Source organism: Lissotriton helveticus (assembly GCF_964261635.1).
Source record: "Lissotriton helveticus chromosome 1_1 unlocalized genomic scaffold, aLisHel1.1 SUPER_1_unloc_55, whole genome shotgun sequence".
Taxonomy (NCBI): Eukaryota; Metazoa; Chordata; class Amphibia; order Caudata; family Salamandridae; genus Lissotriton; species Lissotriton helveticus.
In genome coordinates this window covers 1,503,569-1,520,168 of record NW_027611698.1, presented here as the reverse complement: position 1 = coordinate 1,520,168, position 16,600 = coordinate 1,503,569, and the positions used below count along the sequence as shown (strand labels likewise).

Genomic DNA, 16,600 nt, shown 5'->3' with positions numbered 1-16,600 from the left:
AAGTTTTTAGCCATTGAAGGCAGAGTTTGCCCACACTGTAGGTGGTGATTATCCCTGGGTGTTGTCTTTGGGAATATCTAGGGTCTGGCCTGGTCAATTTGAACCCCTGTGTTTTGTTCAGGAATCTGTCTTGACAGTTATTAGTATCTGTGGGCCAGATTAACCATTGTTTCAAATCAGGATTTGTTCTGTTTTGGTTTAATACATAGTTTACGTCTATTTCTTCATCCGCAGAGTTATTGCTGTTCATTGTTGGTTTTGGAATAGATGGTTTATTTAAGTCTTTGATTTTGGCTAATCCAAGACAGGTAGTTTGTTGAATAGTTTCATTCAAGAATATAATTTGTTCTGGGATCATGCAGGCTCTAAACAATGATTCTATACCTTGTACTTGCCATTCTTTTGTACCCCAAACACTTTTTACTTCAACATTTTTGTCCCAATAATCAAAACCAAATGTATTCATTTGTTCAAAAAATGAGTCCGAATATATCAATTTCGTGTTTGTAAGCATGGTTTTTGTTCCTGTCTTATTTGATAATTTGAAATAAAATGTTTCAGCATTACTTGTGTTGAACCCTGAAAAGTATGAATATTTGTCATAAAAGGTTCTTGAGCTTCCTTTTGGAGGGGTTGCACAATGTTCCCATTGATTATAATTTAAAACATTTCTAGGTTGTGCTGATTTATGTAAAAAATGGTTACCATAGAGGTTGTAGCAGTACATACTATCATAATTAGATGAACCCTGCAAATAATCATGTTTGGTAAATTTAGCAGACATCACTAGGTCAGACATCATGTCATTGATACTTTCAAAGTCCCAATCATCAGCAAATGAGTTTGGTTTTACAAAGTCACTCAACGAGATCTTGATTTGGTGTGGATATTTGAGGATTTCGACCGGACCATAAATTTCATAGTCAGTATTGTCCCATGCTACCCCATCCGGTATAGGATTGGCTGTGAAATTGACTGAAGAAAGTTCTCTTTTCTTGACGTGTGAAGACGTGTGTGGCTTGAGGATGAAGTTGATTTTCTGGCTTGCTGTGTCTATTTTAGCATATTTTCCCTCAATGAAGCGTCCCAAACATAGTATCATGATGAGCCAAAGTATCAGGATAAATACACCAAAGGACATCCAAAATTCAATCCATGGAGAAATCAGATAGGTTTCTTTCAGTTGTTTCAAAAGCTCCTTAGCTTTGTCTTTAAGGGTTTTTGTTGATGGCTGTGTCTTTGATTCACTGAGGTCTTCAGAGGAATCATTGAAGTTTATGAAGTAGCCGGATGCTGTTCTATCAATTGTTCCAATTGCTTCAGGATTACTGTTTCTTGCAGCTTTAGCATATTCATTTGTTACTTCATTGTAGGTTGGTGTGTCTCTACTAAATGTTTTTATTTGGGTTTTCAGAGGTGTGAGTTCCATTGCATTGTTGCATAGTCCTTGTTGTTGTTCTGTAGGCGTTTCGAATGTGATTAGCCTTTTAGTTAGCACCTCTGTACTTGTAGCAAACCTCGGTGTTCTACTACTTATCGGGAGTCCACTTGGCCTACTGTTTGTTATCGGCCACATGATTGTGGTTTTACCAGGTCGATGGATACAACTCGGTTCTCCTTTTTACCAGCAAGTGGCGGTAGTACAACTGATCTCGTCCCGTTGATGGACAAGACAGGAACTGCTTTTCTGTAAGAAGGCCCAAATTCCTTCTTTACCGCGATCTTTTCTCTGACTAGATCCCCGATTTTTGGAATCCAGACAGGTCTTGCTGGGACAGGTGGTGGTTCTTCAGTGGTTGTTGGCTGCTGTTTCAACTTTATGTTGCTCAGGTCTTTTCTTGTTTCGTTTAAGTCCTGTAAAATAGCCAAACGATCTTTGATATCAAAGCTTTTTTCTTTCACCACTGAAGTCTGACTGTCAAGATCTAAGACTAGCATCCTAGTCCCAAACAGTAATTCATACGGACTGAATCCCCTCAGAGAATTTCTTGGCAAGTTGTTTAGACTACGTTGGACACTTATTAGATGTTTGACCCACCCAGCTCCCGAACCTAATACCTTTGCTGTTATAGATTGCTTTATGCCTTGGTTTTTTCTTTACACCATCCCGTATCCCTCAGGAAGGAAGTGAGAAGAATCCCGCTTCGCTATGCTCATTTGGCCGTGCTTTCCCACAAGCTTGAGGGCTAAAGTGAAAACATTGGTCAAACGTAGCATGCTCCTAGCGTATATGCCATTTAGACTCGCAAATCTTTGTATAACAGTCCCGACGTCAGCCGAGTGCTGGGGTCTACATTTATAAGTGGAAACTAGTCTTTATTTGTTAATGGGATGCATTATTTACACTTGTTTCACTGATTATTGTTTAGCCCTTATTGAGTGAAACGCCATGGTATTACCCCGTTCCTCTCGCCGCTGCGATCTCTGTTGCAGCCCGGGCATTTTTTTACAAAGATGTGATGATGCAGGCTCATGCCTGGCCACCAGTACACTGATTGTAGTTCTTCCAGAGAATCTTTTAGTTTGAGGTGTCTGAGACCCTCGCCCATATGTGCGTCTGCTATTAACAAAGTTCTCCTGTCCTTGTTTGGAATTACTCTATCCCCCACTCCAGGGATTCGAGCAAAAGGAACGGAGTTCGCATCGATTATGTATGTATATTTGAGTGGGTAACTGATCGGTAACGCTGAGCAGTCGCCTTTTGATGACGTTTTTACCGCCAGCATTGTTTCACCGTCAATGTATTTTACTGCATGCTTTTTTCTAGCTACGGAAGCCGATTCAGTTGCTACCGCTGTGGCTGTCTCAGCCAATGAATTCCCTGCAACGTGAACGCCATCACGTTGATGACTCAGTGTATGTATCACGTGAGTCTTTGGTAGTTCCTTTTGTAAAAGAACTACTTGTTCCCAAAGCATTTTATGCTTGATTGTGCCTCCTTTTGCATCCTTAAAACCATTCTGAAGCCAGATCTGTAAGTATTCATTGTAAGATTGAACGCAATAATACGAATCACACACTATGAGTGTGGGGAATTCCCGATCGGTATTTTCAAGCGTCATCTTAAATGCTAGTAGTTCTGCTCGCTGAGCTGTACAATCTCCTAGAGATTGTGTTTTAGTGACCGCTGGTTTGAATTTCCCATCGCGCCAGCGACCTTTTACAATCGCACACGCAGCACTGTAAGCTTGTTTACCTCCTACTGCGGGTTGTGCTGATCCGTCTGTATATATTATACAGCCGTAATGTTCTAGAGGCAGAATTTCGGTCGGCGGTGGACATTCGAATTCGTATTGGAGAAACTCTTGTGTTTTTAAGTTAGGATCAAATTCGTATGCCACGTCTTTTGCAGCAAGAGAATTAGCCCATTGTATCCATCTCGGATGGAGTGCTTTAGCATTCGGAATGCTTGCCTTTGTTACCGCCTCCAGGGCTGGTATTGGTGTCACGATGATTATTCGTTTACCTTGTGAAAGGGCTCGTTCTTTTGCTATAGCTGTCTGTGTTGCAGTAAGAATTTTTTCCGTTGGGCTAAATTTCATTTCAGCTTTAGTGTATAAGTGTGATTTGTATGCAATTGGTACCTTTTCTCCCTCATTAGAGGTCAGGTATGTGAATCCGCATCTTCCTGGGATGACTCGAATCACAAGGTTGCGTGTGTTATCACGTGTTTCTAATTTTGTTTTAATTAACATATCTGTTTGTAAGGATCTCAGAATTTCTGTGTGTTTTTGAGTCCAATTTGATTTTTTAAAATCTGGTTTTATTAGATCATAAAGGGGTTTGACCCTTTCTGCGTAATTTGCAATGTATGTTCTTCCGAAATTTAGGAAGCCTAGAATTGACTGTAGGTTTTTTAGTGTTCTAGGTGCTTGGAGTACGGCACATTTCTCTAGGAAATTGTCAGCCAGGCTTTTGCCTTCACTTGATAATTCATATCCTAAGAACAGGACTGTTAGATGGGCAATTCTAGATTTTTTAAAGTTGAATTTGTAACCCTCTGCCGCGAACCCAAGTATTATGGTGTTCACTCTCTTCAAGTGAGTATCCAAGTCATCGTCTGTTAGGTATATGTCGTCGACATACGATAATGCTTCGTCATCATATGTTTGTAGTAACTCTGTTACTCTCGCTGAGAATAATCCTGGGCTGTTCTTGTACCCCTGGGGTAACCGACAGAATTCTTTTTGAGCGCCATTTATTGAGAACGCTGATAAGTATCTGCTCTCTGGTGCTATATTTTGACAAAGGAATCCATTAGAGATGTCTAATGTTGTTTTATATTTTTTGCGCACTATGTTATTCATTAGTGCAGCACTATGCGAGTTTTGTACTGCAAAAGTTTTGCAACATGAGTTAAGGTGTCTGTGATCCAAAACTAGACGATATGAATTGTCTGGTTTGGAGACAGGAAACAAAGGGTTGTTCATTTGTGAGGTGCAAGTTTCAATCACCCCCTGGTATTCTAGTTGATCTAGAATTTCTTTTACCTGTTTTTTAGCTTCTTGCTTGATTGGATACTGCCTTTGTGCAGTAGGTTGTGATTTTAACTGGATTTTGTGAGGAGGAGAGTCCTCATCCCATCCTACATGATTTTTATATAAAGCAGGAGCTTGAGCTACTGCCCACTTTCTTGCAAGTGTATATTTTTTATGAATTGGAATATGATTTGAGAAGGCAGGCATAATTATTTCTTCGCCATGTGGGCACTCCCTGACGAACTCTGGTGGCCAGTCTTTTTCAGCTAGAAGGATGTCATAGCCCTTGGAGAGATTATCCCAAAAAAGGCCCCTTATTTTTCTAGTCTTATCCCCTTCTGTACGTAAAGTTATTTCATATATTTTGTGAGGTTTGCTAACTCTGGTGTCTGCAGTTTCCACTTGAATGTATTCATTCGTGTCCACTGTCTCCAGATGATTCATAAGGACTTTGCGTGCTATGCTCACTTCTGCTGCGCTGTCTAGCATTGTCTGAGCCCACTCTCCGTTTTTCAGCTGTGTCCTCAGTATTCTCGGCATTGTTGAATACTTTAATGCTGGCTACCTTCTTCTTTGGAAACTGTAATTTTTTATTTGGATAAGCAGGTTCCTTGTCTTTGGACTTGACGTGCCCTTCCCTGGGTTCCGATCGTCCTCTTCTTTCCGATTTCTGCAAGGAAGTCTGAAAAGATTGAGAGGGACGTGTATCAAAATCTTGATATCTATCCGGTTTCTTTATGTTATCCCTATTTCTAAGGTTGTATTTTTTCACAGAGGACTCCCTTTGGGGAGACTTGGGTCCTTGGTCCGGAGATCTTTCTCTCCGCCGAGGAGACCTTCCTCTGGACTGGAATCTTTTTTCTTTTGGATTGGATTGTTTGTTTCCATCCCAGTTCTTCTTTTGACTGTTTAGATTATTTTTAATAAATATTTTTTCAGGACTTTCAATTAGTTGGGGCTTTACTGGTATTCCACCCAAACTATCTCTACCTAGTTCTTCATAGGATTTTTCTATAATTCTGGCAATTTCAGCTGGTTGGTCAGCTATATCTGTCTCTTTTAACCTCTGGCGGATCGCCACATTCGCTGCTTCTCCTTTTATGTTGGCTAGTAATATTGCCGAGACCTGCTTGAAGTCTTTTAGTAATTTCATACCGAGAGTTAAAGCGGGTTCTGGACCGTATTCGTCTTGAATTTGTTTTAGCACATCTGGTATTACCGACATGGATGGTACACCATGTGTTTTTGTGTAAATGGAAGCAAAGACTGTACCCCAAGTGTCACAGTCCTCCACGTGTGGTGCGATTCCCATTGGAAGACAGATAGTCAGAATCCTGTGTTTATCCACAGGGGTGGTGTCTGGAAACACCGCCTCTATTTGGGTGATTTTTTGTGCTAACCAGAATGGTATTTGTTCCCGTTTAGCTGGTACTTTACCTAGGCAGGACTGTATGTTCTGTGGTGTAATTTTATTTGTGTTCCCCTGATGTGGGGTCAGCTGTGGAATTTTAACTACAGGTTGGATGGTTGAAGTCTGCATTACATATTGGACTAGTTGTCTATATATTTTAATTAGTTGTTTTAGTTGTACTAAAACATCTGCTGCAGACATTCTTTCGATGTCTGGATGTGGTGTGTATCCGGCTAGGACCGGCCATGTTGCTCCTGGTCTACCTAGTGGACCGAGCCTGGTGATGTGATTATTGTGTTTTAGGGCGCCATTAAACAAGAGCAGGTGCTCTTGGAATTTGAGTGGTACTTCCACTTCCTCGAAAGGAGTGTAGGTATCCGGTGGTTCCTCTATTTTATAACAGTGGAACTCCTTTGTTACAGCATTTGCTGCTGGAAAGTTTATCCATGAATAGAATACCTCTGTCTGCCGATATTCGTGTGCCTCAATTACGAATATGACTGTACCACCTCTTGGTGTCAGTCCATTGTCTATAAGTTTTAACGTTATAGATCTTCTTATGTTGACCGGGATGAGTTTTATATCCGGGTCCGCTTCTTTCATAGTATTATCAGCTTCTATTAGTTCAGCTGCTAATCTAGCTCTCTCTCTTTCATCATCACTTTCTGGCATTTTACTGTCAGGAAGGTTATTCTGTTTGTTTGTAGATCAGGTTTCTTATGGAAACAAAGATTAAATGCACAATATTTTGGAACAGTGTATCCTTCAACGTTGATTGAACCAAGAACCATACATAGGAGTTCCCTCCTGCGAGGTTTGGCGGATTTTACCTCTCACCCACTCCAGACGTCTTTGGAGTATTATGGGGAAAAAGGGGTCTGAGTGAAAGAGCACGACTGAGTTACTCTAAAGTCTTGCGTTAGTTTTATCGCCTATCCAAATACGTTGGGCGCCATGTAGTGTAGTTCCTATTATCCCAATAGGCTCTGCGCATTGGAATAATACCTCCAATAGTATAGACCTAGACCAGACGTTAACTAGGTCTTCTACTGTCGATATTAGACTTAAAGTTTTGGGTTTGCCAGCTAGCTCAGAGTTCACTAGAAACTTTCTCGAATAGGCAAGGAGGAGTTGGACCTCCCTGGATAGACAAGAAGGGATTTAGTTTCTGACAACCATAGAACATGACAACTTTGCTCTCCCCTAATCAAGAGTGTATCTCTAGAGTCGTGTGAAAACAAAAGACAACTTATTTTACTCAGTCAGTACGTGCATTCTTAGTTTCACCAGATTGTAGAGAAAAGGAAGAGACGGGCGTGTTCAATAAAAGATGTTATTTATTGATCAGTCTCTTTTCTCGTACAAGAGAAATGAATCGATATTATCGCAATACTTATGGTTAAGTAAAGTGCATACAATAAAAGCAGAATTATGAAATAATACTGTAAAAGCATTGATATGGTTTCTAAGCCATATGCTATTTAAAATGGACAGAATATATACATACACATATACATTTGACTAATAGTACTCAACTGGTGCTTCTAACTATGCCTACCCCAGTGTACCTGACCTAAGCCTAATACGTGGGCGGGGATAGAAAGTAGCTGTTGAAGTTAAGTTTGTTTTGCCAAGTGACTGACTCAAGAATTCTCTGCAAGGGGTTATTCAGTTCCGTACCTTGAATCTAGGATGATTGAGGGATGGTATCTCTCATCTTTGGTCTCGATATTCCAGGCTGCCTGCAAGGGCTGCTCGGAAGCGCCGGAGCTGGATTTCTCGGCAGGAGAAAGGCAGCGTCTTGTTCTCAGCGCGTCAGGAAGGCGGGGCAGCGCCAGTGGGCTTCGCTCTCTGCTGGGCTTCAGCAAGTCTCGCTGCTCCGATCTCGTCACCACCGCGTGTGTTTGCTTAAGGCAATATCGGTAATATTTATACCTGTAAGGTGCCGAGATTGACGTAAGGATGGACATAGATACGTCATTAAGGATGTCATACGAGCTGGTCGTTAGCACATTCTTTTACTGAAGTTCTCGGTGAAATCAAAACAATGGCCCCAGGGTTTTTCCCAGGTTGTCATAGGTTTGATTTGTTTTGAGAACTCCGTATGCCTTATCAGGGGCTGGAGGAATATTGCTTTGCCTAATTAGATTGCAAGCGTTATGACCTAATCAGATAACGCGCTCCTGTGCCGTGGTCTGGCGTAATCAGATAACGGTTTCTGCATCATGGGATGGCTGCTAGTTAACTTGTTAACCAGAATAGGGTCAGGAATAGGGGGATCGATACAGAACCTATAGGAATACATCACAATTGTAAAAGGACTCATAGTATGATGTAGTGTATCTTTTGAATTCTTGATCCAGGCCGGTGTCTGTTAAATTCTTTATAATATAGCAAGATATTTCCATATATAAGTAAAGGAAAGTGGCGATTCGGTCCCCCTTTGGGCGGTCCCTCTTCGTTCCTGCACCCTCCGCACGAAGATCCTGCTCATCTTTTGAACCAAGGTGTCCAGACTCGAAATAGGACAATAGTCTTTAGGGTCTGATACAAGGAGAGGAGCTACATTAAATACTCTTGTAATAATAGGCCCCCATAATTTAGCAAGAGCTTTGGGAAAGGTTGTGTTTGTACTCAAAGGGCCCAATTCACAGAACTAACTAAGACAAAATCCTAAACTTACTACTTTTGGTATTCACAGAAGTTAGGATTTTGTCTTACGTGTGTCTTAAGACTGACTTAAGACAGACTTAAGACAACCTTAAGTTATGATTTTGTCTTAAGTCTGGCTTAAGTCTGTCTTAAGACAAACTTAAGACAAAATCCAAAGTAGTAAGTTTAGGATTTTGTCTTAAGTTAGTTCTGTGAATCGGGCACAAAGGGAGAAGACTAAATAACCATAATACCCGGGATGAACCCAGGAGGGCTTGTTTCAGACACCGGGAGGACCTGGTGCAAGCAAGAGTACACAATCCCCTATTACTTCCTCCATTACCAAATTGTTAACGGGTCAGAAGTAACTTAATAAAACTGCTAATATGATTAAAGGTATCCAACAGCAAATTAGGAGTCACATCATCCAACTATAGTAATTAAATGTAGATAGAATTGTCTGTTACTATTTGTTGTAGTGTGCGGTTGGAGTCACAATCTGCCCACTTATTTTGGACGCCATTAGGCCATTCACATTCCTTAACCCAGAAAAAAAAGGTAATATGGTCGCTTAAAACAGACTAGTACAGTGCAAGAGATGCTGCACACGAATTAATTAGAGAGTCATAAGTCTATACATGATAGATGAATGTAGAGGCGCTTCTTCCAGCAAACAATGGAATCTCCTTCCATTAATGTCTGGTCCACACTTTAATAAATGCAAATCATGCTTTGAAATAAGGGAGTTCAAACCATCTCCATATTCATTAAGGCAGAAATTAAAAAGCCCATCCCACCCCGATTAGTTTATCCATATACACATGTTGCCGTAAAGGGCAAGCCGGAATGTTAAAATTGCAAGCCCGTAATAACACAAAATCAGGATGGATGTGGTATAAAAAGTCTTCCAGACCATGTTCTAGTGCTCTGTCTACCCAGCTACATGTAACATTAAAGAGGTTGTTATAAAAATGCATACACCTGTTTGCCAGATTATTGCTTGTACCTCCAGAAAACCATCTGGAAACCCTGGTGCTTCAACATCACGTGCTTCAAAGGTGCCTTGTATAAGATCCACCTTAAATCTCACATGACTGGAACGAATGTTTTGCAGACCTCTGGTGAGGCACTCTCCAGTATTTCATGCTCATACATACTGTCATTTGTTTATATGCTACATACTGAGTTTCGCCCACTTGATGTTATAAACTCAATTAATTTGTTGTTAAAAAAAACCTTATATGACCACTTACTGAAGAGTTTGTAAAATGTCTGGGGGCAGCTAAGGACGCTGTCCAGGGTCAACTACTGAGAGATGCTGCCCTCAAGGACAAACTTAGGGACAGTGACTCCCTCCTCCACACTCCATACGCGGGGAATAGGCATTCGCTAAAGAATGCCAAAGTAGAGCTTAAATCCCTATGTACATCTCAGGAAGAGGACATGTTCTATAAACTGAACAAACTACATTAGGAGCAAGGAGAGACAGCAGCAAGGCTCTTGGGTGCTCTACGTAGACAGCAGTAAGCTGCAGTCCCACCCTGGCAGTCGGAGAGTACACCGTTTACTTCACCCATGCCTCACAGAATATCTTTAACACCTTCAGGATCTACTATAGAAAACTGTACATCTCTACATTCAATAACAATGAAGACAGGGTAAAACTCTTTCCTGACTCCATGGCACTACTATAGCCTTATAGCCCGCCGTAGCGGGCTATAGCGGCTATTAAAGGCCCCCTGAATCGTTAAAGGCCCCGAGCCGAAGGCGAGGGACTTTAACGAAACAGCGGGACTTTAATGGCCGGTATAGCTCTGCTACGAAGGGCTATAAGGCTATTAGAACATTCTGCCACTAGATGGCAGAATGTTCTAACAAATTAAACAAAGGGTTCTCGAAGCTCGAGGGGATATAAATCCCCTCGAACTTCGAGAAGCCTTTGGAGAACATTGGAATGCTGCTCTGCGGGCCTTTACCGGCCCGTAGAAGCAGGGAGCACTCGATTGTCTGCAATGGAGCTCCCAACATTCCAATGTTCTACTGTGCCTTAATGATGAGGGCCAAGATGGTAGGACATCCAAGGAGGAACTTCTGCAGCCCATCATGTATAGCAAGGTGCCAGGAGAGGATGGTTTTCAGAGAGAAATCAATCTGTGCCTTAGGGTGGAAACTGTGACTGCCTCCATAGGGCCTGCCCAAAGGTCTAACAGCACTGGGTCTCTCTTGCAGATCTCCAATAGTGCAGTGATCACTGTTCTGCTGAAACCGGATAAGGACGCTTTGCTCTATAGCAGCTGTTGCCTGATCCAATTGGCCAATGCCCAGTGGAGCTACCTGATTGCTATAGAGGAAATGGGTTTTGGGACTTCCCCCTCGACCGTCACGTACCCAGTCGGACTTTGGTCAGTCGTTCCTTCGTCTCTCCGCCTTATCTCCCTCCTACCCCTTTACCCTTACCCCTTCTACACTTTTACTTATCTCGTCTTCCATGCTCTTGTAATATTTGTCTAGCAACTGATGTAAATTGTAACTGATGTAATTTTGAAATTTTGTGGAACCTCATGTAAAGCGCTCTGATACCTACGGGTCTAGCCTGCGCTATATAAAACTTTTAAAATAAATAAAAAAAATCTCCATCCTGAACTCTGACAGCAAGATACTTGCCAAAATCCTACTACCTTCGCCAAACAGGTTATCCCCACCCTGATTCATCATTCCCAGGTAGGATTCATTACAAATGAAGATTATCACCTAGAATACCTCGCCCACCTTCTCTGGCTATCCAGGGACTCACAGGAGGACACCCTAAACAACATAAATGGATTACAGAAATATTAGATTTGACATCCTTCTCTGTGATAAGTCTATAATTTGACCTGCAATTACATTGAGGAACACCTTGATCCAGTCTTTCTTCAGATTCAACTATGAATTCTGCCAGTTCTGAAAAATGCCTCTTTTTGTGCGAGGGAGGGACCTGTGGAAATGATTCATAATTGTTGCCAAGAAGTTATAACCTGCACGTAGTGCTCTGGTAGGGTTCTTTGCTGAAAGAATTTAGTTATGATAATGACTACACCTGGTTTGCCTTCAGATGCCCTTCATACATTCTAATGCACGGTTTCTAAGCTTCTTTCCCTGCATCAGATACAATGAAGACCCAGCTGATAAATGAGCCTGACAACCCTTTTGTAGAGCCGGCCACAAGCGATCTGGGTGTAGAATGGATGGAACAAGACACACATTCTCCAGGTGTCTAAGACTCAGTTTCCCAAACACTGCAGTTGTTCTGAAGCTTGTCCATGGTTCACTTGGCCTTGGACCATGTACAGCACCTTTGTGCCATTTTGTCTGGGTTTGCATTGTACAAATAACACATCATCAGGATATATTTGGTCAATGTGGGATGATTTCTACTATATATTTGGTAAAACCGTGCACGCTGAAGATAGTCAGTTGGATGTTATGTAAATAATTAAAATGTATTTGTGTGAACAGCTTTTAGGGCAGACTGTGATGATGGTCAGACGAGCAACCGACCGCCATTTTTGCGGGATCCGGACTGACTGACAGGTAGTTGGTCATCCGGCCTATGAAATTGGGATCTGTTCGCTGTGAGAGCGGTCGGAAACATGCCTTTTTGTATGGTATACAACCTTTACAACGAAACTTTTACAATGACCTCCCATTACAACGCAACTTTTACAACGCAAACTATTACAACGCATTGCGCTGGGGGGCGCTCTAGGATAGGGAATAGATTTAATTTACTATCCAACACCTTCCCTACTATCCACGGGGACTGGAGTTGGAATAGTAAATTAAACTATTCACTATCCAGCACCCCAAAGCGCTATGCGTTGTAATGGTATGCGTGGTAAAAACCGCGTTGTATTGGTAGGCGTTGTAAAAGTATGCGTTGTAACGTCATACATCCCTTTTCGTATTGAGGCACGAACCAATGCAAAGAGGCATGTTTTCAAACATCCCTGCACCCTTTGGAAGGCTCTATGTGGTGTCTGCTACATGATGTAGGGATGTTTATGGGTGCACCAGAGGACCCCTCAGTGCTCAAAGTGTGGTTTGTTTTGAATACAGGGGCGTTTTGATTGGCTGCTGTGGGTGGCAATGAAGAGAAAGAGAAGCATAATCCTCTCCTCTGTGTCCTTACTGGAATTGAAAATTCTTGGCGCTAATGCGAACTAAGTTTTTATTCTCCACTTAATCTCCCTCCCCGTCGCCCTTTTACATTACCCCCTTACCCTCAACTCGCCTTGACCCAACGGATGTAACTTGTTATTGATGTACCTTCTGTAACAATGTGTAACTTGTAACCTATATAACTCTCCTCATGTAAAGACCTCTGATACCTCTGGGTCTAGCCAGCGCTATATAAAACTCAAGTAAATAAATGAAGTAAATAAAAATGCCCTGCTAGGGGACTCAAAAAAGCCTTTTTGACAGCCTTTTTTCACATTGGAAGAACTGATACGAGATGGTTGGCAGAAAGGTGAATCATAACCCCCACAGTGGTTCCTGAGAAAGGACTGGCTCCATTGTGGGGAAAGTGATTGGACCGACCGCCCAATGGGATCCTGGAGCCTGTCGGAAGCCGTTGGTCAATCCATGGGCCAATGGGGTTGGATCAACTGCATCCTAATGCAACAGTCTGATGGCGGTTAGAGATGTCAGAGGGACCGACACCGAGGGCAAGTCGGCGTCAGTCCCCACCAATATCATAATCAACCCCTTAAGAAGATTTGTGCAGTGGGATATATAACTCATAATTACATAAATCGGTTTATCTCACCAGGTCTTGCGGCAGTTCCAGAGAAGCTGGTACAGGTGTTGAGCTCCCCGGTACACTGAACTTCTCCAGCCCCTGCGCAGGGGTCCACAGTCTCGGTAGTGAAACAATCCTCACATTTATATCCATTGGGGGTTTCGTCTACAGCAGGCACTGAAATAACACAGAACAGGAATTGAGAAGCGTAATTCTATTCATAAAAGGGGTGCCAAGTAGATGCTAATTTCTCCCACCCTAACAGCAAAAGCATTAAATACCCCATATTGTATGAAAATAAAACAACTATATTCAATTCTGGACGAAGGCCAAGCTCAAGGGTTTATTGGTAAAAAAAGAATTTGAATATCTAAAAATTAAAAGTCCAAGAATTCCCCTTTTCTATGTACTCCCAAAAGTACACAAGTACAAGACCGCACCACCTGGAAGGCCTATAGTCTCGGGATGCGAGTCTCTCATGGAGGCAATCTCCAAATTTGTGGATTTTTTCCTTAAACCTTTTCTACCCAAAGTGAAGTCTTTTTTGAGAGATACGACTGCTTTTATCAACAGATTGTGTACATTGGAATTTGAAGAAAATCTCCATTATCTAGTGCTACTTGATGTGATGTCACTGTACACTCAGATTCCTCAAGATGACCGTTTGTACGTGATCGAGTCTTTTCTTGAAACCTGTGAAAGACCCTTAAAAGTGTCCACTGATTTCATAATGAAATTAGCGAGGTTTGCACTAAGGAAAAACAATTTCAATTTTAATGGCGACTTCTTCTACCAAGTAAGAGGAGTCGCCATAGGTTGCCCATTTGCACCGGAGCTAGCCGTATTGTTTATGGCAAATTATGAAAAGACATACATCTACCAGAATAACCCATTTTGCAGAATTCATTGGGATTTGGAGTCGTTATATTGACAACGTGTTTATGGTCTGGACCGTTAACGAAGAAAATCTGATCAAATTCCATCAATGGCTAAACAATCGAACACAAGAAATCAAGTTCACCCTAAACCATTCAAAGACAAGAATGCCTTTCCTAGATGTGGAGGTCTACCCGTCTGAGGAGGATTGGTAACCACCCTGTTTAAGAAACAAACATACCCAAATAAGGCCCTTCATTTTTTACGCAATCGTCCTCGGAATCTAAAAGAGAACTTGCCTTATGGGCAATACCTTCGAATTAGATACAATTGCCATTTCAAGGACGAATATCAAATGCATGCCATGAAACTGACAGTAAATCTTAGGGAAAGGGGGTACCCAAAGAAATTACTTAAAAGGGCCATGAAGCGTGCATGGTGGACCCCAAGGGAATGCCTCCTAAAAAAAAGAACAAAAAATGAGATGGACAGAACTGTATGTGTCTCTATGTTCTGCCCAAATTCAAACGTGTTAAAAAAAGTAATAACACAGAATTGTCATCTGGTAAAAAACTTGAATGAGACACTTAATAAGGTGCCTTTGTTTGCCTTCAAAAAAAGAGCGCAGTATCGCCAAGAAAATAGTGCGGGCTGCCCTACCTCCAAAAAGTCCAGTCTCAGTGAGAACATTTGTGGGGTTACCACCCGTACAAGGACACCACAAATGTGCTACTTGTAAATGCTGTGCCACTACAGAAGAAGGAAGCATTTTCGAACACAATAACATCTACTGGAAACATGAGGCATTTACGTACTGTAAATCATGCTATGTCGTCTATGGAATAAAATGTCTGTGTAAAATGTTGTATCTAGGGAAATCGAATCAAGAAATAAGAACCTGAATTACGCAATATAAATCAAGAATTAAAAAAAACGTACAAACGGCCCCGTTGGTGAACCGTTATCGGCTACACAATCATACAGAAAGAGACCTGATCTGGACAATCATCTCCAAAGTAGAGCAAGATATTAGAGGTGGAGTCCTTGAGATAAAATTGTCTAGTAGAGAAGCAATGCTAGGTGTGAAATTCAATACTGCAGTGGATGGTCTGAGTGAATTGTCTGAAATCTATAAATTGAGCTAAACAGCACATGCTACTTTCGCCAGTTGTAGCCTCGGTTCATGTCCATTGAGAGCCAACCTGAAACAAGAAGCCTCACATTTAAGGATATATGATAATCAAACTACAAGTAGATGAATATTGGAACTTCACCAGATCGAACCATATTCATGCCATTCTCACCCAAATATCAATAAAGTTTCATAACTTTTGAATTGGAAATGACATAGGGCGCCCACTGGATCTCATTTTAGTCCAGGCTGTGTAGGCATCCATTGACAGTCCACCTGAAAAAGATGCCCCTGCACCCCTGAAATGTCACCTAAGTACATTTTACTCACACACATGTCTCAAGGGCATGTGTGTGTGTAAAATATAAGTTTCAAAAATGCACTTTTGTGCATTTTTCAAACTTTTCGCAAATTACCATGAAGGTTTACTTCATGGTAATATTCCCCTTCCTAATTGCGAATTCGCAATTTAAAATAACTCATGCGAAAAATGGAAAAAAAAGGCATCCCAAAAAAGGTTTTGGCATTCGCAAACAGACGAATTTTGCGATTCGCACCGTTTGCGAATGCAAAAAAGCTTGATGCATGTGGGCAGTAGTTCCTACCGTCGATTTAATCAGACAGCTCATCCAGATAAGGTAAGCGTGTTCTAGGAGATAAAGGTGGTGAGCAGCTAGTTGTTTTTAGAAGATGAAATGTTAGAACAAAATCTTTCTCTTTTGTCTTCCAGCGATTGGGTCCTGAAGAGAACTCCACAGCTACTAGGAGTTCGAAACGCGTAGACCAGTTTTTTTTTTTAGCCATAAGAAAAGTCTAACAAAGCTTTAGATTGTGTTTGGAAAGATTAAAGGATAATTTAGGTTTCTTTGGCATTTTTTCAAAACCATAAAAGATAGATTTGTAAATAGATAGTGATAGCTGTGAATGTAGCGGATGTATGTCGGAATGAGTGTAAAGGTTGAATGAGAGATTGAATGGGGGAAATTGAGACATGTAAATGTTTTAATGTGTTATTTTTGTTGGAATCCTGATTTGAAAGATGTAAATGTATTGTAAATTTGAAATTTTTTTGCTATGACAAAAAATTAATTAAAAAGTAAAAGATGTATTCATGACAGAACTAGAGGTCTGTAGCACATGTTGTTTTTTCAGTATGGTTGCACCAAGTAGGTTCTAACTAAATGAACAGTATTGGCATTAGTTAAGTTTAATATTTGACACCATTAAGCAGGACAAATTGTGGGCCCTGATGGGAAGAATGGACATGG

General features: G+C 41.3%; 1 protein-coding gene across 5 annotated transcripts in view; it reads right to left on the bottom strand.

Moving 5' to 3' along the window:
* The window catches only part of LOC144806245 (uncharacterized), a 183,123-nt gene that overhangs the window by 13,549 nt on the left and 152,974 nt on the right, over positions 1-16,600 (bottom strand). For all 5 annotated transcript variants that reach the window (XM_078672642.1, XM_078672643.1, XM_078672645.1 and 2 more), the window contains one exon: positions 13,352-13,501. In XM_078672642.1, coding sequence (XP_078528768.1) covers positions 13,352-13,501 — 150 coding nt within the window. The remainder of the gene's footprint in view (positions 1-13,351; positions 13,502-16,600) is intronic.